A 24,544-nucleotide genomic window follows, 5' to 3' on the forward strand; every position below is an offset into this window, starting at 1 on the left:
TTATTTTCTTTTTTTCTTGAGACAGAGTCTTGCTCTGTCACCCAGGCTAGAGTGCAGTGGTGCCATCTTGGCTCACTGCAACCTCTGCCTCCCGGGTTCAAGTGATTCTCATGCCTCAGTTTCCCAAGCAGCTGTGATTACAGGAGCGCACCGACCATGCCCGGCTAATTTTTGTATTTTTAGTGGAGACGGGGTTTCACCATGTTAGCCAGGCTGGTGTCAAATGCCTGACCTCAAGTAATCCAGCTGCCTTAGCCTCCCAAAGTGCTAGGATTACAGGCACAAGCCACCATGCCCAGCCTGAAAACATTATTTTCAAATCACATTTGAAATCACAAAGAATTTATCAATTCTTTCTCATCTAAAATAGCAACATGATATTTAGTGCAGAGATTTGCTTGAGTCCTAGCTCTTGGTCAGAATTATTCAACAATTCTGAATTCAAGGAGTCAAGATGAACCCATTGGCTCTATTCTTTTACTGGGACCCTGTAAGGATTTTTGAAAACTGTCTGACGTAGAAGTTGTGGGAAAAATGCTTTCCTTTCTGAGGATATTTTCCATCTACCTTAAAAATCATTTTTAATCCGTTTGGATTCTTGGGACATTTTTAAAATTTTCTCATTGAAACTAGTGGGAGAGATTAAAGAAATTTAACAGATCCTCTTTTTCAGACTGTTGTAATCTCTGGCTCCCTATCCAAATATAGGAGATGATTTTTAAATGTTCCACCGAACCCTCCTATTCTAGGTTATATCAGGTTGACATAAAATGAATTGTCTCTTCACCTCAAGGTGAAGCCCCGACTTGGACTGTAACATTGTGCATGATTGGGACTCCCTCTGATGAGAAGGAAATACACAATCCTATCCATGAGCAGAGGAAGAATTTCAAGGTGCTGTGATCATTGTGAGGCCACTTGTGCAGAGAGGCAACTCCTATGCATGAAGAGTTTGAGGCTGTCAGGCGAGATCTACGTGTTGGGCGATTGACTGCACACAATAGGGAGAAGGCTCCTGGTAGGAAGCATGATTAATAATGTATGGGTTATGTTGGAGGGAGGCCGGTAAGAGGACAAAAAACTCTCTTGTGACACCTGGAACACAAAGTATATTAATTGTAAAACAGAACCTCTTGCTTTTGCTGCCTTAAAACTGAAATCAAAAGGGCCTGAGTCTTAATTTGGCCCAGCAGCCAGGTTGTACTTACCTTTCCGTGTTTCTCGTCATAAAAACTCTTGCTTTTTGCTCCCGATCCAGTCTTCCCCATTTCAGTAAATAACACCAATATCCACCCAATATAACAAAATCAAAACCTAAAAGTTGTCCTTAAGTCCTTGTTTTCTTTGCTCCCAGTAGATTCTGCTGATTCAACTTCTGAAAGACATTCTGAATTAATCCACTTGTGATCTCCACCATCTCTTGCCTGGCCTTTTGCAATCACTTTTTAACGGGCTCAGGAGGTTCACTCTTGCGGTTCTCCAATCCACCCTCCACAGAACAGAGTGGTCCTCTAAACATGCAAGTCAGACCTTGGAACTGGCCTGCTTAAAACCTCCAACGGCTCTTCATCTCACTGAGAGTGCAGCCCAAACTCCCCACTGTGGTCCCCAAAGTCCTCTGTTGTCTGTCTGGCTCCAGCACCTCTCTCACTTTACCTCTTCCCTTGATCTCCCTTAGTCATGAGGCTCCTTTGTCTTAATTCTGTTTCGCAAACACATTCTCCTTAACATATTTTCTATTGGATAACATATCGTACTGTTTTACAACATAAAAACACAATGATTGAACTATTTCATAATAAAGAAATATGTGCCTCTTTGAGTAGGGTGTATTTCAATGGTTTTGTGTGTGAGGGGGTTAGATAGGAATTTAGAACTCAGAAACTATTTTTCCCATAAAAACCATGTTATACCTGCTTGCTTCTCTCTAGACCAGGCCCTAAAATGTACATTCTTGGGTCCTTCTGCAGAATATGTAGCCAAACTATCTTAGGCCTAGTAGAAATCTGCATTTTAAATAGATTTTCACATAAACAAGCTTCAAGGAAAGTAAGTGGAGCTGGCAGTGGTTCTGGGATAGAACAGGAAGGCAAAAGAGGATAGACAAAGATCAAAAGGAGAAAAACTAACTCTGAGGGCTGCTATGGGTCAGCTGCTTTTGCATTTATCATCACATTTATTCTTCATACCACTGAGAGCAAGCCTTTCTATTTCCCCATAGAAATCATACTGTACTTGGTAAATTGCTCCCTGGCCCAGTCCATAATACTGTACCAAATAAGGGTGTGTCATGGGGGCACTGAGTGGACTGCAGAAAACCTAGGATTTGATACTCACCCAAAAATGCCATGCACTTTTCCTTACACTACCTTAAGGATACAGATATGTTGAAAATGTTGCTTTATTGTGAAAGGGAAGGGAGAGAAAAGGTGGTGACTTTGGGATTTCCTGCCAGCCTAATCTTCCTTTTCACAGACACTGACACTGTAGATTAGGGATGAAGGAGTTTCCTTCCAAATTACTGAAGAAATTCAGTATTACCAATTTTGCTATGAATTCCGAATGGGTGCAAATATTTTATGTGCAGATAAAGTGGTAACAGATACCTGAAATTTACAGATACTTTACCTACCTTTTAGCACTGAGTCTGATGCTCCTTCCAGGGAAGCTGAAATTGTCCATGGCTCTGAAGGGGGCCCCAGGGACTCCACTCTTCGGTTCTAGAAATGGGAATAGGAGGAGGGAGAAAGAAAAAGTTGGATTCAGAAGAGAATTTTGTGAAGTTAGGAAAGAAGATGGTTCAGATATATGCTTTTATAAAGAACATATTCAGTAGAAATAAAGGAAAGAAAGTGATAAATAAATGTTGTCTTTCTCATGTTAAGAATATATCAGAATTAACTTATATATGAGTAAGGAAATTATTGCAAGACAAGTTGGGGCAGAACAGTGAGGAGAGGAAAGGAAAACTATGTTTATAGAAAAGAATGGTACTATGTGCTGAAGGTTCATAAGAAAGGAAAGGTAAAGAGAAGAAAACAGGAGAGAGCTGGGTGAGTGCCAGACTAGATCAAAGTTTACAGGATTCCAAATGTGGACCTCAGTGCCACAGATTTCTCTCTGCACATATGTCAGGGGATGCATTTGTAAGTAGGAGAAAGCCAATTCAACAATCATAGTTCACTGTGAATTTTGTAAATACTGAAAAGATAAAATAGAATCAGGACGCAAAGCCTGAAATTAGAATTAAGCACAGAAACTTCTTGTTTTACTTAACCACATATAAGAGAGATTATTTAAAAAAACATAAAACTGTAATGTATCTATAATGTCATAAGTTCCTTCATTAACATATGAAAAACTTCTTCAGATGTAGATCTACTTCTTTGTGAAGGCTAGATTTCAGAGAAGATGTGACAGACCTGCTTCAAGAATTTGGTTGGGGAGGAAAATTATCAGAATTTTATTTTTACCCTTCATCAAATTCTGAATGTCCAGAGAAAATAGAAGGAAGGCAGGCTGTGAAGTGGAAGGAAAAATGTGAAAGTAGTGAGAAGCTCTTAAGTGCAACAAATTGCACACAGTGGGCACTCTGTAAATCTGGATCAGTGATGACACACTCTAAAAGACAGACTGAATGCTACATGCTACTTAGCTCTAAAGACAGATTGCTTCCTGTGAAACGTTACCTGCTCATCCAAAAATACCAATTGTGGCTGCACTGGAAGCTCATTTCCCACTTCTCCATCTGAAGGCTGGACTAGGACGGAAAGTACATAGGGCCGAATATATATCAAGTTCCCAGTTTTAAAACTGCTTGAATTTCTGGCAGATATAAAAACAAACAAAATACATCCTTGGGATTACATATATCCCTATGGTAGCAATTTTCCACAATCCATTATTACCAGTGAAAATATTTGCATTTGTCTGTGTTTCTAGAAAATAATACACTGTGTAGTGAACATGGCTTTATAGCAAAAGTTAATTATGTATGTATTTGATATGTTTTCTTAGCTATAATGAAAATGGACTGGGTGGTAGGGAAAATCACAAATTATGAGTGTATATTTTTATTATTATTTATTAAAATCAGTCAAAAAACAAAAGTCTCAGTGAAAATTAGCCTCAAACTCATATAGATAATAATAATAAAAGCCTCAGACTAAAATGAGAGGACATGGACACGTCCAATAGTAAGCTATTAAATCAGCTTTCCCAAATAATGCCCTGATTTGTGGGTGTGTTCCAATTCCGTGATATAAATTCTACCACCATAGCTAATTCCAAGATGACAAGATACTACCACTGAGCAGAGCTGGGAAGAGACACCCAACAGCAAACTCCAGTACACCATTGTTTTACACAGAAGAGCTCATTTAATCTCCACAACAAACCGTATTTATATTCTGTGAGTGTGCTTGTACTAAATGGATTCAATAACTATTAATAGCATTAATGAATTAATTTACTTCAGTTGCATGAAGCATCTGAGGAGAATAATACTTATAATTGCCATTTACTGAGCATGTACTGTATACCAAGTTCCATGATAAAGTGTTCATGTATAATTTCATTGCATCTTTAAAATGACACTATGTGGTGGGTACTCTTGTTTATATATGAAGAAGCTGAGGTCCAAAAAGGCTTGAATAACTTGCCAAAGGTCCTACAAATAGTAAGTATTGACTGAGATCTAGAGTGGTTAACCAGCGAGGTATATTGCTTCTCACTTCCTTTGAACATACTAAGTGCTGACATGACTTAGCAGCAAAATGGAACACTTACAAAATAGTTATATAATTCATGACAGTGTAAAACATATGTCACTCAGAGTTTTGGCATTTTTGATGACAGAGCTTGCATCATTAAAATAAAATTATACACCTATTGTCCCATTAAGTCTATTGTGTATTACACATCATAGGCATGCAACAGATGTTTGGCAACTAAATGGAGGCACCTGGACATCATATATCATATATAGGACCCTGACATAGAGCATTCCTTGATGAGTTATCCTCAATAGCCTGGGCCAGGTCTCATGAGGTATTTATTTATTTATTTACTTATTTATTTTTAAAATAGCCTACTTTGCTTTCTCCCATTTAATGTTTATAAGTCAACTATTCTATCTCCTAACTACCTCCCCTTCCCTACACGAGGAGGAAAGGATAAAGTATTTATTTAACGTGGAGGGTGCATGTCAGGAAAAAGCGAAGATTTGTTCCGAAAGAAGAAATAGCGGAAGAGCAAATACAAGGGATCACTAAATATGAAGTTTCCGTAGGAAGCAATTTTCTTCTCCCCTAGGAATCCTAGGAAATGCGGGCAGAGTGCAAATATGTGGTCCTAAGAAGCTCTTTAGTCATCTACCAGCGAAGACCCTGGCGTTTTGGCTGGAATCACTCCCTGGGAATTCAACACACACTAGCCCCAACATCATTTCTTAGTTTGTTTAGCCTGAGTGGCTAGGGCTCCTTTCCTTTTTTAAAGGGAACCATTTAAACCAGATTTTAAAAATCCATGCTATTAATTCTATCCTTCTGTGGGTTCCAGGTTATTAGAAAATTCTAACGTTGTTATCAGATCCTATTTCTCCCCTAATCTTTTTCCTTAAATTCTTTCTGATGGGGGCTAGGATGCAGGCAAGCAGTCTGGGTTAAAGAAACTGAAAGACTCCATCAAAGATTCTGACATAAGTACATTGACGTCTAGAGACGAAGGGAGGGAAACCAACTGCCTGAACACACGCTAAAAGGCCCATTCCTGACACACTTTAAAGTTTATTGTGAGCAAACATCTCTTGTTAAATGTAAACAGCATCTCACTGGAGGTCACAGACTTGCTGCTGCAGCATATCCCAAGGTAATACCACTTTAAGCTCCACATAAACTCTTAAGCAGTTTCTGTCCTAAAACCTGACTGTAGGTGGTACAGTTTTTTACGATATGTTATAATAGTGCAATAAATCTGTTAGCTTAAAATCGAATCTCCGTGGCCTTTTAGAGAAATCATCATTAAATGCAGGGTCCTGTTAATGATGCCATCGAAGTGAAATTGTTTAATCTGCTAAGGGGGTGAAAGGTCACCAAATGAATTTTTTATAATACATCAACTTGACACGCAATAGGGAAAACTGTAATAGATAAAAGCAAAGGAAAAGGGCACTGTCTTCTTCTGATAGGTCAATAGCAGCCAAGAGAGTCACTCATCCACTTTCCTTTCACGATGGGGCTCCTTTTGCATTTAATATGGACACCCAATTAATACCTCAGCACCACAGACAACCTCATTTTAGGTGACTTATAGCAATTTCTCCCCCTTCCTTGAAATGAAAGTGATCACAATACATCATAGCATTGTGCGAATTAACGTTAATTGATTCAAGTTACCAAGCAATGATGGGCCACTTATATAATCTAGGCGTTATTGGGTGCTAGAAGGGATGGAGGGAAGATTAGATTCCAGTGTCCGTTGCTGTGACGACGGGAGTCACCTGACGCCTTGTTAGACAGTTGTAAGGTTCTATTGCTGGCCCCAGTGGGGTCGTCAGTAAACTGGAGTGATGTCCAAACATCATTACATGCTGCTCCAATATTAAAGCAAAGGGATTAGCAACTTATTGCAAGCAACCTGGATTTGTCATTGTGCTGTCGTTATCCAATTTCCAACTGCTAATGTGACTGTAGCCTGCAGGCAGAAGGACCTACAGCCAAACTTTAAAAAATGGGGGAGAAAAGTTCCCTCCATTCATCCCAGTTTTTACCATTATTTAACAGCTTCCAATACCCAGTTAGGTATGTGAAAGAATTTTTTTTTTTCTACAACACTTAAATGCAGGCTAAAGGAGAAAAGCCAAGAAAATACAGAAATTTCCCAATTAAGAGATCACTCCTATTCATGTCAACTCTTGCTTTTCAATTCCACCAGATCTGAAATGTTTACCTTGTAGAAGACGGAATTATTTCTATCTGCATGGAAAACTTAAAGAGCAAATAAATTTTATTAGTGAAAACTGGCTCTCAGCAAGACCTACTGTGGTGGGGTGGGGTGAGGTGAAGTTGGGGTGGAAATCAGAGATACTCTGTCTTCAACCTTCTGCTCAAAGCTACTAAGCCAAGTTCCTATAAAAAGCCTCATGTTTTGATTGAATGCTTCAGGATGTCCTGAGCATTTTTTATCTCTCTTGTTTTAAATAGGCTAGATAAGGCCGAATATTATATATGTACCACAAGGGGACTTGAATTGTAAAATGATTTTGGACAATTTTGTACCCTGAAAGAAAAAAGTAAATTCTTTAGTCAATTCTAAAAAAATCTAAAATATATATATTATGTTAATATAGGGAAAATACAAATATAATGTGAACATATTTCTATATATTTAACAAATATATGTTAACCCTTCTACTATGTACAAACATTGTTCAAGGCACTGTGAGATATGCAAAGATATAGAACACCATGATCTCCCCCTCAAGAATAACCTTCTATATAATTTGTATGACAAGAATGACTTTTCTGGTTATCCTTCTGAGTTGATAGATGCAATTTTCTTACCTTTCATGGTCCTGATGCTCCCTGTTAAACCTATCTAGGCTTCCTTAGCAAATAGCCAACTCCTAAGAGGGAAGAAATGTCTTATGATCTGACAGTTTTTTTCTGGCACTGTGATCTAGCGGTTCCAAGCCTGGCATATTGTAAGCACCCAGTACATGTTGCTATAGTAACACTTGCCAAATCAGTACCCATTATGCATTCCCTCTGTTCTTAGGTCACTAATTGCCTCTGAAAAACTACCACTCATCTTGGCCTTCAACTTCACATTCTGGGGCACTCCTCAAGCAGTGTGCTTACTTCTATTCTGTGATACTTCTGATTAAACTCTTGTGATTCCATGGAATTATTCATTTAAAAATGAGATTTCAGTAACCTTAGGTGTAACTTGAGGTGGATCAGAAGTATATAAAGACACAGAATAAACACCGTACATCTTCCAACAATTCAGGGGACAAAAACACCTCTTAGGAGTTGACTAGCTGCTAAGGAAGCCTAGATGGGTTTAACAGGGCATAAGGACAATGAAAGATAAGTAAAATCAATTATAAGCAAAAAATCAGGGGACAAAAACCTAAGTATTTTAATTGGCAAATCATTTAAAACAATATTTTATAATAAATCTAGCATGACTATTTTATCTAGGAGAATGAAAACTCTGCATTTTTAAAGATCATATGCAAAATAACCAAAATTTCCTGTTTATCCTGGGGAGCTGTAGCAGTCATAAGTCTGTTCAGGAAAACAGAAATCACTCAAGGTCTTTCTAATGGAAGAGATTTAATTCAAGATATTGGTTGCACAGGAGTTTTAGAATAGTAGAAAAGTAAAACAGGCTACCTTTCACTAAATGTGATATATTGAATGATAATTTATTGTGATTTACAATGTGCTTAGGCACACTTGGGAATATAATCATAAGTCGAAACCTTGATCACCTAATAAATATTATAAAGATTAACATTTTATACTCAAGTTAATGTTATGAAAAACTGGATTAATGGTTAAGCAGCTTCATAGAGAATTAATGATTTATTTGTAATAGATATGGAATGAGATTTAGTATAACATCTTCTCATTAAATAGTTGAATAAATGCTGTTTTTCATATCCATTAATTTTCAAATCTCTAGATTCTTACAGGGACCATATGATATTTTGAACATTATAGCTGTTCAGTTAACATTGGGGAATAAAAAACATTGAAATATAAGCTTTCAAGAGTCTATTATATTTACCTGCGAGTTCACCATGTGTACAAATAATTCTTAAATTAATTGATTTTAAGGTAGTGTCATCTGATTTTGGAATTAGAACTTTTCTGGATGTGGATGTGTCAACAGCAACAATAGATTATAATAAACATCCTGTTCACAATAAAATAGCAGAAAAAAATATAAACTGCAGGACAAGAATTAAAGATGTAGTGGTCTGGTGCCATTCAGTATACGAAAAATAGTACTCAAGGGCATCACTGCAAAAACAGGATTGTGAAGTAAATGACAGATTTGATGATGACCATGAATCATCATAACAAAGGTGAATAGTCTACATTATTTCCCATTTAATAAGTCTGAATATTATGCAATCTTTGTCTTTTTTAATGTTTAAGAGTTGAAGACTTAAAAATGCTTGTTATTAATGGAACAATTTTTAATTGTATAGAAAGCTTGCTTACGTAGAACATCTCACTTTCCCACGAAGCCACACATATGAAGTAAGATTGCAATAATTTTGCCATTGACCCAATTAAACAAAGTAGCGTATTTGTACTGCAGTGAAAAGAAGGAATGATGTAAAAACACTCTTTAATGGTAAAGTTGTGGTTTTTGTCATGGAGAAGAACAGAGACAAGCCAGTAGTATAGGAATCTCTTCTAGGATGAACATTCTGCCGGTCTTGAAAAGAACATACTTCCTTGCTGATAGAAAGAGTCTACTATTTCATGCTCCAAACAGCTGTCTTCTAGAAAGCAGGTGCCCAGCATGCATAAAGAGGAGAAGATGCAGAAGAGAAAATGTTAAAGGTGACTGAATGCCAAAAGACTTGTATAATTTATTGGCTCTCCTGGTTTTCTTCTCTATTCCAAAGTAACCTGATAGGGTGCTCCTTATGCAGAATGAGGGAACTTAAAAACACACTACTAATGTGATAAGTATATACATGTTGCGCATACACAGATAAACACTCCCACAGTGTCATGCTCACCCTCATGGTAACTGTTTTAATAGCCCAAAGTTCATGGCAATGTCATGAACAAAGAGCTTTATGTGACATGGCATATTAGTTTCTATTGCTGTATAACAAATTACCACAGTCAGCGGCTTACAGTAACACCAATGTGTTATCTCCAGGGAGTGGGCCAGGAGTCCAAAGAGGCTTGGCTGGGTTTGCTGAAGAGTTCACTTCCAAACAGGTTGTTAGAAGAATGTATTTCCTATTACTATAGAATTGAGGTCCCTGCAAAACCAAAATGAGATCCCATCTCATGCCAGTCAGAACAGCAATTATTAAGAAGTCAGGAAACAACAGATACTGGTGAGCCTCTGGAGAAATAGGAATACTTTTACACTGTTGGTGGGAGTGTAAATTAGTTCAAACACTGTGGAAGACAGAGTGGCAATTCCTCAAGTATCTAAAACAAGAAATACCATTTGACTCAGCAACCCCACTACTGGGTATATATCCAAAGGATTATAAAGCATTCTACTGTAAAGACCTATGCACACCTATGCTTATTGCAGCACTATTCACAATAGCAAAGACTTGGAACCAACCCAAATGCCCACCAATGACAGACTGGATAAAGAAAATGTGGCACATATACACCATGGAATACTATGCAGCCGTAAAAAAGAATGATTCATGTCCTTTGCAGGGACATGGACAAAGCTGGAAGCCATCATTCTCAGCGACCTAACACAGGAACAGAAAACCAAACACTACATGTTCTCACCCATAAGTGGGAGGTGAATAATGCCAATACATGGACACAGGGAGGGGAACATCAGACACCGGAACCTGTTGTGGGGTGGGGAGCAGGGGAAGGGAGAGCATTAGGGCAAATACCTAATGCATGTGGGGCTTAAAACATAAATAGCGGGTTGATAGGTGCAGAATACCACCATGGCGCATGCAAGAAGACAACAAACGACAACGGAGGTCAACAAAGTTTTGGAAGTTGGAAAACATGGTGATGGAAACTTAGCTAAGCAGAGGAAGCTTGAATCCAGATGCCTCTAGAGGAGGATAAAGACCAGAAGAGGCCAGTTCGCTGTGTATTATGTACTTTGAAAGTAGACAGCTACTCCAACTCTTCCCACAAAACAGAGTTGGTAGCTTCTTTCTTTCTTTCTTTCTTTTCTTTTCTTTTTTTTTTTTTTTTTGACAAGATCTGGCTCTATCACCCAGGCTGGTGTGTAGTGTCACAATCTCAGCTCATTGCAACCTTCCTCTCCCAGGCTCAAACAATCCTCCCACCTCAGCCTTCCAAGTAGCTGAGACTACAGGCATGTACCATCATGTCCAGCTAATTTTTGTGTTTTTGTAGAGATGGGGTTCACCATGTTGCCCAGGTGGGTCTCAAACTCCTGGACTCAAGCTATTCACCCACCTCCACCTCCTACAGTGCTGAGATTATAGGTGTGAGCCATCACACCCGGCCCAAAGTTGGTAGCTTTTGAAAGTAGCTAGTACTCTCTTAGAAAAATGTGTCCAGTATGGCCTGAATTTGTTGAAATGCATATAACCCCATTAAATTAACAAGAGCAAACCACTGGAGAACATCCTTGGTACTTTTCCATGAAAGCACTGCATTCCTAGACTCATTTCTGCTGGCTTAAGGTCAGTTCATTGGCTCGTCAATAGCCCTCTAGTGAGTTCAGTGGAAAACCCAGCTGACTGTGATAAAGCTGAAAGAAACAAGGCTGGCTCTGGGGCCTGTGTCAGGTTTTATGGTTTTGTTTTGTTTTGTTTTTTATCATACTGTGCAACACTGGGAAACATGAGAAACCTTGCTAATTCTCACTGAATGCCATAGGATATGGCATTTCTCATTCGGGAGAGGTTTGTTCAGATATACTTAAGAAGCAGCCCTTCCTTATCTTCAGAAGATTTAATCTTTGCCTTATGTCTAGAAAATATCTTTTAAAATACTAAAGAAAAAGAGAGAGATAGGGGGATAGAACACATTGCAAGACAAAATCAATTCTATATTTTACACTTTCAACTCTTTCTTATTAAATCAGAAATAACTGAGTCAAAAGTAAAAAAACATGATGGCTATGACAAATGGTGGGTAACAAATAAAAGCAATCTTTTCTCTGAAACTATTTCATTTCTTCATGATAGAATGGCATGCCCTACATATATGTGTGTATATACCTAAATTTGTGCTGGATCCACTCTCTGCTGGTTTTCCTCTGACGTAGCTCTATTGCTTCTACTCATTGACTTTTCTCTGTTTCTAGTTAAAAGCACATTATTCACTGAGTCTTCTTTTATATATAATATAAAATCAGTTATTTTGGAATTACCACCTTTTAGAAAGCTCAGTACTGTAAAATCTAAATAAAATTAAGCAATAAACTGACTCTCTTTCTCTCTAGACAAAAATTATTCATGTATGTATACTTATAATATACTTACAAGAACTCAGTGGGACCTAAATAAAATTGGGCTAATGGAAAAATACTTAAATGTAAGCTAACATCCATCAGCATCATTCCTTTAAGCATTCTAATCCTCATACCACCATACATAATATTATAACGTCACTAACATGGTGAAGGTTTGGTAGTTGACAAAAATATCCAAAATTGAGTAAGTTGTGATAATAATAAGCTATGAGTACCTTTTAAGTTAACAATTCCCAAAGGCCTTAAAATCAACCGGGTCCAGAAAAATATGCTTGTATTTTTTCTCATCTTCTCTATATATCAATGTATAGCAGGAAAGAGGAACATCTATCTCTATTATAAACACAAAAACATTAGCTAAACTTTCACTTAGATATGTTGCTTTGTGTACAAAAGGACAATCAATGTATTAGCTGAATATTTATCCAAGTGTGAGGACGTGGTTTTCTTTTTAGTTTTGCTTTTTATTTAAGTTCTACCGAATTCCACATCCATTGGAGATGGTTGATGGTTGTATAGAAGTAATCACTACCCATTAAATACTAATAGCTTATTAGCACTATCACAAATAAAATGATATAGCAGTAGCAACAGAATAATATCTATTTCACTTTACCAACCCTAGAACCTAGTCTATTGCTTAAATTCATTAAATAAATAAATAAATGATCAAATGAACTAAAAACAAGTTGCTTCCAAAAAATCTCTTCCCGCATGCTTTTCACTTTAAGGAATCAAAATATAATGTCTTCTACCACCTTGGAAATAGAATAATCATGAAAAATATGAATTTAATACACAATCTAAAAACTAAGAATTTAAGTCTTTAAATGACACTTTGAATTTTTATTCTTAAAAAGCAGACGAGTTATATGATTCAGTGTAAGTACATTGACATTTGCAACATATGTCAATATGGACCTAAAAAATCAGCCCTTTTGCAACATATGTCAATATGGACCTAAAAAATCAGCCCTCACCCTCATTTGGATGTGAATATAATTAGTACTTACCCATAGCCAATGACTCCCTTTGACTGAGTAACTAGTAAGGCCCCAATAGTCATATTCAGAATATTCTCTAGTACCCCAGTCTGTTGAGCAGTGATGACTTGATGAGCCAAGTTCTGTAATTTGTTACTTGATAAGGATGAAATCATTCCAGTACTCCTTACTGTTGGCGAATCACCAATTTCAATGACAATCACTTTTGACATAGTTTCCACAGTCGTTGGGGGTGAAGACCTATATGAGTTCATTTCCATCATGAGAGGCCTACGTTGACTGACTCTTCTATAATGACTAGCGCAAGTCACAGTCGGGCAATTGCGCTTTCTTTTTGCTCTACTGTCAGCAATGGCCTTTAAGGTCTCTTCATGGCCAGGGATCTCACGAAGAAACCTGATTTGGTTTTGGCCAATCTGTAAGAAGTTAGTTAGTCTTTCGAGTATTACTATTTCCCAGCCTTTTTCTAAGACTGAAACCATCACAGTGAGGGCCAAGTGAATGGAAACACTTGAGCGTATTTCAATGGGCTCCTCTCCTTGTAGTACAACATACAAGAGGTTATCCATGATGTTGAAATAGTTGGCACCAATAGATTCATTCAGCAATAAGGAAGCTGACTGAACCAGAGTGGGTGGTATAAAACTTTCCCCTAAGAAGACGTGGGGGTTCTGGAGCTCATGGTAGAATACAGCCAAGAGAAGCTTGGAGGTACTTTTGTTCCCCAATAGAAAAAAACGCAAAACTTGAGGAGTTTGATCCATGAAGCAGACCTTGGTGATTTGCCTGGTGGGTAAGATAGAATAGAAAGTAGACACGGACCCAGAGGTAGAGCAGGGAATATTGGCATTTACACTACTAAAGATGTCAACAAAACCACTAGTCACAGATACAACTGGATATAACTTCTGAATTGCCCAAGTGGCATCAGCGCCATCAAGAATTAGGACCACTTGGTCAGTCTGTTTGCAGACGAATCCTTGCATCAGAAATCGGTATGTACATTTCTGTTCTTCTCTATATGTACCTATAAAAGAAAAGAAACAAAACAAGCTATATGTGAATTACAATCTCTCAATGATGATTTGTAATCCATCACTGTCGCCATCATCTATAACCTGATAAAATATTTATTAAACATCTAATTGTGCCAGATACTGAGAATGTAAGGAAGATTGGGGCAAAATATAAAAAGATAAGTACATTAAATAATAGTTCTTTAATGTATTTTTAAAGTACATGTTACATAATATGTTATTTAAAGTTAATAATGGAGATAATAACTGAGAAAAGGAGTTGAAGAAGTAAAAGAGTCAAGACAATTAAATAATTATCAAGGGCCCCTGAGAGAAAAACAAGATAAACTATTTTTTGCTACTCTCACACATTCCATATAACACAAAATACCTCACCTCTGGTCACCAAAATATGTAGGTATTTCTCCACACCAACAACCAATTCTCCAGTGGATACAAACTGGGTGTCATATAATTTAACCAAATTCTGATACTAAACAGTTAGTGCAGACTCCACAAGGTAAGGGCTCAGTCTTACAAGCATGCCCCTATTTCAGACACCAATTGCAAATCTTAGGTTGTGACCTGTGCCTCTGAACAACTGGCTATAAATCAGGGCTCTCATGACTCCCTCCTTGAATTCAATTAACTTGCTAGAGAGGCTCACAGAACTCAGGGAAACATTTACTTATGTTTTCTCATTTATTATAAAGGATGCAGACGAACAGACAGATGGAAGAGATGCATAGGACAAGGCATGTGGGAAGGGACATGGAGCTTCCATGCCCTCTCTGCATGTGCCACCCTCAAGACATTTCCATGTGTTCAGCCACCTGAAAGCTCTTCTAATCCTGTCCTTTTGGGCTTTCATGGAGGCTTCATTATGTAGGTATGATTGACTAAGTTATTTGTTGTTGGTGATTGACTCAACCTTCAGACCCTCTCCTTTCCCCTGAGATGGGGATGGTGAGGAGATGAGGCTTGAAGTTCCAACCCTCTAGTCACATGGTTGGTTCCCCTGGCAACCAGTCCCTATCCTGAGGCTATCCAGTAGTTGAGGCATCAGCTTGTCAGAAAAAAAAAAGACATTCCTATCACCCAGGAAATTCCAAGGGATTTAGGAACCTTGTATCGGATGTTTCTATCACTCGGGGAATTACAAATGTCTTAGGGCTTCTGTGTCAGCAACCAGAGTCAAAGATCAAATATTCGAACAAAAGAGTCTCCTAGCACTACTGATTTTAGTAGCTCTGCCTCAGGAACCAGAAATATAGATACAGGTGTAGATATAGATATAGATCTAGGTGTAGATATAGATCTAGATACAGATATAGATACAGATTTAAATATAGATATAGATATAGAAAGAATCTCACAATATTATAGCCCCATAATAGAAATAGGGTACAAGAGAAGGGGTAGTATCATCCTAGTGAATGGGAGAAGAGGTAGATGGAGGGGAATGGGTGAAACAGAGAAATTATGGAGGCATATTAAAATTGAAGAGGTGTATCTGACCAGATTGTGAAAGAGTTTGGATGTCAAACTATATAATTTTCTCATACTCTATTTTTCCCCAGACATAAAAAGTAAAGAAATACAAGAAGAGGGAAAGAAGAAAGTAGTAACTTGGGAAGTTGTTGATATTAAGGAGCCCAAGTTGAGGATGGTGAGGGTTAATAAAAACATTTAAAGGAACAGTGTTATTCATTATTCCCACCATTCCTAATAGTGCCTCTATGAAGCTAGAATAGTTCTTGTTTTGAATCCACAGGGATATTTTGTTGTCCACAGGGATATTTTGTTTTCCAACAAAGAATTTCTTTGACTTAAAATTTATATTCACAAAATCATTCTGTATTGTTTTCTAGATTTTTAAAATTTGCCTTAGTGCAAGTTCATAAAAGTAGCCTAAGAAATGGAACAAAAAATCAAATTATTTTTAATGTAGGAAATACTAGATTTGCGTATAATCTAGTCTTTCCTATATCCTTCCATCCACATGATATAATTATAAATCTATGCTAAACCTGTCCATAGTGTTAATAAATTTAACTACCAAAGTGTTGGTTCAAGAGTAGGGCACATGATTTACTTTTTCTTCAACAATAATAGCAAAAACAGGGGTGATTAAAAGTTACAAGGAAAATTATAAAATACTTAAAACAACAATAATTATAATTCTACTACATTAAAATTTTTGGAATGAAGTTAAAACAGTGCTTTTATGGGAAAATTTATAGTGTTAAATGCTTATATAAGCAAAGAAGAATTATCTAAAAGCAATGCCCTATGGTACTACCTCAAGAATTTTGAAAAAAAGATATAATGGACAGCATGGTGATTGTAGTTAATAATACTGTATGGTATAACTAAAATTTGCTAAGAAGGTAGATCTTAAATATTCTCATCACACACACACACACACACACAAGCAAAAAGGTAATATGAGGTAATGGATATATTAATTAGCTTTCACAATGTATATGCATATCAAAACATCACATTACATAGTATATCTATAGTATATCCTAAATATTTAAAATTGTATTTGTCAATTATGTCTCATAAAAGCTAGAAAAAATACAAGACTTGCATGTCTAAAAGAATTTTAAGGAATTTAGAAAAAGAGCACAACAAAGTGAAAGAAAGGAAATAGTCAATATGATAGCAGAAATCAATGAATTAGAAAAGAAACAACAACAAAACAATATAAAACAACAGAGGAAGCGGTTCTGAGGAAACAGCAACAAAATTGACTAACCCTTCCTAGACTAATCAAAATAAAAAGAATACAAATCACCAATTTCAAGAATGAAAGAAAGATTATCATTACAGATTCTGCAGAAGAAAAAATGAGAAACTATTACAAACAAGCATTTGCCAACACATTCAACAATTTAGATAAAGTAGACAAATTTCTTTAAAATTGACAGAAGATAAAACAGAAATTTTGGCCTGTTCTATGTCTCTTAATGAAATTGGATTCATTACATTGAATGCTAAATGATTAAATAAAAATTGAATTATCAAATTTAAAGGAATAGTCACTTTCACGTTGTGGTTTTTTTCCCCTGTGATTATATCATAGGATAACTCTAATGTTAATCAAGAGTTGTCTTCAGAAGCATGGATCCAGTATGAAGGGAATTAATTGCATGGTCTTAACGGCCCTACAAATTTTGTTTTGAGATCCTGATGCACCAGTCTCTATTACAGTTATATCTTTTCCAAGTAAGATAGTTAGGTAACATTTCCTCATGGGAGATCTTCAAATCACAGTGGTTCCCCTTTTCTAAACTTGGCAGCTCACTCTCCTTTTTATACATTTTTTTCAGCCATGCTGATGTCATTGATTAATCACTCACATTCCATCCAATTTTATAAATCTCCGGCTTTCTTCTTCCTGCTTCTCATCTAGGAGATATAATGTCTTAAAGTGACCTCTAGAGATGTACAGTTCTGTTAGAATTATAAATAAATAATTAAACTAAAACAATCACATCCTTTGTTGATGATTCTCAATCATTCTCTGCTACCATCTAACTGTATGTAATTTGATAAATCACATGACATTAGTAGGCATCAGTGTTCTTAAGGGTTATCTCTCCAGGCCAGGGACAGTATCTTATCTCTAAATCACCACAAGGGTCAACATTCTACTGCAAGCAGAGTAGATGGTTTTAATATATAAATTAGTTGATTGATATGTAATGTCCTTTTCAAAATTCCTATTCTTCAAATCACTTTATGTGTTCTTGTCAAGTGTCTAATAATAACTCTTACTGTATAGTGCAAATATATTTTAAGTCAACTCAGCGTAACAATTATAATTGAGTATATCACAAAAATTTATTGTATCATCCTCTAAATTGATTTCTAATATATGTTAGGCAATATTGTAATGCATCTTTTTCACATGTATCCATAAGATTGAAATTATGGCTGACTATACTTTTATAAATTTTCTTCTGCTATTGTATCACATAGTTGATTTGTCCACAACAGGTTCTGTTGTAATAAAACATATTTGGAACAATTCCTCTATTCATTAAACAAATACACATGGAGGAACATAAGTGTTTCTTTCATACCTCCATTCCTTATGACAGGTAATTTCCAAGGCCAAAATAATTTAAAAATGGCCTTTTAAAATGTAATTAACATTTTTTGGAGTAATAAGGTACAGGAGCTATACTAGTAGGATGTATACCTTCAAAGAGGCCCAGTGATATGATTCTTTTTTTACTTATTTATTTATGTTTACATATTCCACCCAGAAACCAATCCATCATAAAGGCTGGTCACCCAAGCCATTTCTGCCCTAAGGATCCAAAGTTCCCCATTCCACTATTCAGTCATGACACTTGATGAAAAAGAATATGACAAACTACCTAGATAGAAGGCAGGAGCTTGAGAGGGAGAGAAAGAGACAGAAGGAGAGAAGGGTTTGACTCGTGCTGGGTTGGAGCTCGAGAGAGCACAATCTCTGTTGGAAGTGTGTGATGCAGAGACTTTGCACACCCTGGAGATTTTAGCTCAGGCCCGGTCCATGAGGAAACTCAGGAATAAGATAATAGACAATGAAAAGTCACAAATCTTTATGACCCATTGGAATTTTGTGTGAATTTAATTACAAACCCTAGATTGTGGTAAGGAATTGAATAAACATTTATTTGGATTCCTTGTGCATGCAGTAAGATTTTGTTACTATGGCTCCTCTCTCTTCAATAATAAGGAGCTAGTTGCCATATTGTTATTATTAAGCACTGTGCTAAAACTAGAGATCAAATGCCAGGCTTCTCAATGATGTGTTAGTTATTTGCTTGTTTAAACTTAGCCAATTACCTTCCTGATTGCAAAGGAACTAGTGCAGTGCCAATTACACGCATTGTTTTTATTCCTATTTTCTCCTATGTTTATGTTTTAAACCTCTGTGTATGAACACCTTGCTATGAAAGAACCACATGGATTTTGATTTCTCATATCTGGTTGGAGATTTACCCCTATAACCTTCACAAAGTTAATAATTAGTATCTTCTTATTTAAAGAAACAGTTTCATCAAATACTAGTTATTATAAAATATTCTCATCATTGTTTCCTTTCTACACTCCCCAAAAATGAAAAATATACTCATTTTGATTCAAGGTAAGAATAAAGAATATTTAAATTACTTCGGTTCAGATCTTCTTGACAAAACATACAACATATATTTCTCCAGAATATACCCTTCACAATGTTTTCTACCCTAGGAAAAAAACTGTACAAAAAAAATCTGTAATAAACAACCAATTAGTTATATTTTAAGGCTAGGTAGTCTTGTGACAGATATACTTTTTCTAGCCCAATGTTTCTCAGAAGTCAGAGCTGAGGTTTCTTTGATAGGAATATGAGAATGATGATTGGGATGTGACTGCCCCAAACTCTTTACAGAGATGAAGCTGTATACAAGTAGCTTTACCCACTGAGGGGAAAAATGATTTGTACATCAGATACATTATTGCGGATAAGTAGAAAATTTTCCTTTTATAAAGAAAGTTAAAACAGACCCCAAAAAACCCCACAAATTAAATAATCCCTCCACACAATTAGTCATCTCTGATAATACAAGCCTATTTCAGCAAGAATTTTTACCTTAGAGCTTTGACAATAAGGATTCTGTACAAATGAAGTGCCTTACATGAGCTGAAAAGTAGGTTCTTTTACCTTTAATGTCATTGGAATAAAACAGTCTGACACTCACAATGAAACTGTGAGAAACAGCTCATGCACAGATATTATAATTCAGAGTATCTTAAAATGTACATTTCGAAAAGGTAGATTGTTGTGTTTAGATGCAAGCTGAGGTGCTGTAGATAATAGAGAACTCATAAAAAGAAAGAGACTAATGTTGGAGGGAGTGGATGACTGACACAGTAAGCTCTCTGAGAGGCTAAAGAAGAATGGGGTCCACAGACCTCTTAAAGATGGGATTGGATAGGTTGAAAGACTTCATCTCCCATGGAGCAGGAAGGAGAGCAGAGAGTGTAAGTGCATGTGGAGGTGTGTGGGAGATTGAAAGCACTCTATCTGCTGGGAGGTGTGAGGCAAGCATGGTTATTGACAGAAAGTCAAGTATGAGGGTGAGTATTGGGGGCTAAGATGAAGGGCAGGAAAGTTGGGTGAAATGTTTGTGGATTGAGAAGATGGTATAAAACAGTCATTGTGAAAGAGGTGCAAACTTAGTGTTTCTGTTATTTTAGTGCTTGTACAATGGAGGGAACAATTCTATAAAAGTAGGTACAAAGGTATGAATTTAAAATTTGGAGTGGGAATGAATTATTTAAAATGATAAAAAAAAATCACAACACAATTATGTTTTAAAAACCTCATAAGTACCACAAACATGATAAAATCTAAGCAAAGGTACGATGTATACTACCCAGCTCACCTCTGTATCATTTTTCCTATATTTTATTGTTTAACTGTTGTGTTGTTTCTTCATATAACAACAATGTTGTAATACTTTTTATAGAGAAGATAGAAAGATAATTTAGTTTTTTCTATAGCTTGGATGATTGACATTGTTTTCCATAATTTCATTGTTAGTTTAGAAGAATTTCTTTCAGCTTCACAACTCATTATTGGTATGTGTAAATGTTTAGAATTTTTGTCAAATGTGGGAAGTCTCTCAGAAAGGTTTTCTCATGTATGAGCTGTAATACTTGAATAAATGTTCACAGAGTAGCTTTTATTGGACTGTTACCCCAGTCCTACAACTCTTATACTTTTCACTTTCTCCCCATGCTTTAGGATATGTTCATAAACCAGTGTGACCTAGGGTCTGGCTTCTGTGTGTTGCAGCACTGGGTAAGTTGACATATATGTCTACTAATAATTTTAGATAGAAGTGATTAGGAACCACATAAATCACACCCTACTAAGCCCAAATCAAATGCATGTCCAATTCAATTTCCCCTTAGCTAGATTTCAAAAATGCTGTAGTTAGTCCACTGTGGCTCAACCCCCACCACTTATGATGAAGGAATATTTAGAGTGGAAAGAGAGAATTATCCTAATTCTGGTTAAAATATGTTAATTTTGAAAATTTTACAAAGCACAGATCTATGCAAACACATAGCTGAGATTCGTTTTGGAGCCTTGGAAGGGGCCCATGTAAGTGAAGAGCCTGAAACCTAATCTTAATCATCTTCACAGAAAATTTAGTCGGCTTGTGTTGTGGAGAATGGATGTGTACTTGCTTTGGCTATACCCAGTAAGATGGAATGGACAAATAGAATGGCTGAGTTTATTCAAGGTTGGGTTCATGCCCGGCTATGCGAAGGACAAAGAGTCACAGGTTTTAAAGGTATATACAAAGAAGTGATGATAAGAAAGCATAGTTCATTTCAGCTGCATAAGAAGGGAAATGAAGGGAAGGCACTCATGCATGTTAGAAAAATGTACATGGCGGCCGGGCACGGTGGCTCACATCTGTAATCCCAGCACTTTGGGAGGGATTAGGAGATCACGAGGTTAGGAGATCGAGACCATCCTGGTTAACATGGTGAAACCCCGTCTCTACTAAAAATACAAAAAATCAGCCGGGTGCGGTGGCGGGCACCCATAGTCCCAGTTACTCAGGAGACTGAGGCAGGAGAATGGCATGAACACTGGAGGCGGAGTTTGCAGTCAGCTGAGATCGCGCCACTGCGCTCCAGCCTGGGCCATAGAGCGAGACTCCATCACCAAAAAAAAAAAAAAAAAAGGAGAAAGAAAAATGCACATGGCAATGAGTTTACGGCCACAAGGAAGGGACTCTTGAACAACTGAGTTAGAAAGACCTGAATTATTCCTTGAAAGTAGGGTACTTAAATTCATGATTTTTAAGGCCAGTCATCATGACAATCTCAATGCTGTCACTGTGTCAGTGAATAGTAAGGTACAGTGGGGGGAAAAGCATATCTGATAGGAAATACTAACAACAATGGTTAACATTTACTGAAGGCGTTCTCTGTGTCTGGTATTCTTCTAGAGAGGACTTGAAGATGAGATGAACAATGAGAGATAATATATAAACTGACAATGTCTAGACCAGATACCAAAATAGAACTCTGACCAACAAGCAGCAGTAACCAGTCCTAGAAGACCAAATAATAATCCCTGCAACCACACGCCTCAAACAGCCAGAACTTGATTAATAACTGTCAGCTTCCCTGTTTTCCCTGATAATTCCCCAATTTTTGCCTCAGTTTCCAACTTAGAACCAATCAGAGAAAGCAAAATATGTATCCATAACCAATCACATAGGATGCCCCACTTCTAGTTTGCCTGTGTCCAGCTTCCCCACGCCAACAGCATTAATCAAAGCATTAACCTGAAGCTTTCCCTTTTTTCCACACTCTTAAAGCCTCTTTAAGCTTTCCTGCTTTTCTGTGTGCCTTTGCATCTCTACCAAGTTGAAGCGATAGTGGCTGACTCTCTTGCCATAGCAAGTTCAGATAAATAACAATTGCCAGTTCTTTGCATAGTCCTTGTTCATTTTCACAGCAGTCAAGGTTTTGAATGAGTTATCCACCTTAAGAAAATCACGAAAGAGTGAGGATGAAGAAGAACAGTGATCCAGTTTCTTTGGCCTTCAGGGAGTGAAGAGCCTTCCGATTATGTCAATAAGACTCGTGAAGTAGGTAGTCAGCCAGATGGTGTCAGCCTCGGAGGGGTAGGGGTTTTATTAAAGGATATTATATAGGGCATGAGAGCAGCATGGAAACATGAAAGACACCTTAAGGGTTGAGAGTGTGGCTTAAAGAGGCTTTAAAAAGAGTGGCATCTTTAGAAGATGGCTAGGTTCCAGTTGAGGTAAACAAGTGAGAAGAATGTTCTTTGAAAATAAAGAAAAGTTTGCTGATCCCAAATTCAAACTTTCTCACAGCACCAGGAACAACTTTTGGAGGAATGGAGTAAAAGGTTGAGCGAGCCCGTGAATGGATTGGGAACGAGATGTGTATTCTAGAGATGGTAGATAGAGAGTGGCAGACTTGTAGGTAGTGACTGAGGCAAGCCGGGATATTAAGAAAAACATATTGCCTCCTTATACTAATAGTGGTGTAAAAATTAGGGACTATCAGAGGAGCCTGAAGGGTTTCCCACAGTTTTTATCAATGGGAGGCTCGGGTATACTGTTTAAGGAGATCTTATGTGGCAGGATGGTGGTCACCCCATGGTCATTTCAGCTAACACATAATGATTGCTTAGGAGAGCTATAGGTACAGATATATCTGTTAAGAAGCCCACAGACTGATGGGTGTGGTGCTTGGAAGTGGGACAGGCCAGGATAGAGATTAGAATAGCAAAGAAGAAGCTTTGACCTCACTACAAAGATGCGCTCAAGACATAAGGCTGGTGGTCTTTCTTCCTCTTTTCCTTCCTTCCTCTTTTCCTTCCTTCTTCCTTCTTCAATTCTTTTCTTCCTTCTCTACTTCCTTTCCCTAAAACTTCCTAATAGCAAGTTTAATTATCCATAGTTCATAGATAAAAAACTTGAGTCACAGCAATTTTAACTCAGTATAATTACTTAGTAGTAATGATGAAGACGAGGAAGAAGAAAAAAAGGCATACTTCTAAACCTCTGCCTGTCCCTTTGGCAAAGTTAAATGTAGTCTAAATAACTCCCCTTTGGGCCTGAGTTTGGACTTAAGATTCAGGGTGATGATTTATCCTGTGAGAGAGGAGCTGTAATAACTAGAAGTTCTCTCACACAATTTATTGACAGGCACACATGGAAAAGTTTTTGACGATTTGTCATATTACATATTTGGCAAGAGTCCATTTGCTGTGTTATGTCTTCATTTGGCCCTTTTAATATTTTATCATACTATCCCAGGAGTATAAAGATATAGCCACATATTTAACAAAGACAATAGCCTAAGGATTATCAACAAGTAATGTTAATTGTCCACTTTTGTAGCCAGAATTGAAATCCTGGTCTTCATAAATTGAAAATATATATGTGTGTGTGTGTGTATGTGTGTGTGTGTGTGTGGTGCATGTATATATATATATATATATTCAGAGTTTACCAGTGACTAAGGGATGGGGTGGTTTGTCAGTATCTTATCATTCATTTTCCTAGGTCACCTTTAATCAACCCTCATATTTTAATTTTGGCGTGAGGCAAAAATAAAGCACATGTAAGCAGGGTTCCAGAGCCACTAAATGAGTGTAGTTCTTAATTATGGCAGAGAATACACATTAACTGCTTAAGAGGGTGACAGACCTCAGAGCTCAATCCCCAGGCACTACTGGCAGGAGACTGCAGTGACAGTCCAGCATCACTTCTATAGAGCGTT

The 24,544-nt window shown here is 37.1% G+C and overlaps 1 protein-coding gene across 1 annotated transcript in view; it reads right to left on the reverse strand.

Moving 5' to 3' along the window:
- The window catches only part of PKHD1 (PKHD1 ciliary IPT domain containing fibrocystin/polyductin), a 629,203-nt gene that overhangs the window by 33,253 nt on the left and 571,406 nt on the right, over positions 1–24,544 (reverse strand). The window contains 3 exon segments of the mRNA XM_021937365.2: positions 2,633–2,720; positions 3,690–3,825; positions 13,209–14,226. Coding sequence (XP_021793057.2) covers positions 2,633–2,720; positions 3,690–3,825; positions 13,209–14,226 — 1,242 coding nt within the window.

The sequence above is a fragment of the Papio anubis genome, chromosome 6, assembly GCF_008728515.1.
Source record: "Papio anubis isolate 15944 chromosome 6, Panubis1.0, whole genome shotgun sequence".
NCBI classification, from domain to species: Eukaryota; Metazoa; Chordata; class Mammalia; order Primates; family Cercopithecidae; genus Papio; species Papio anubis.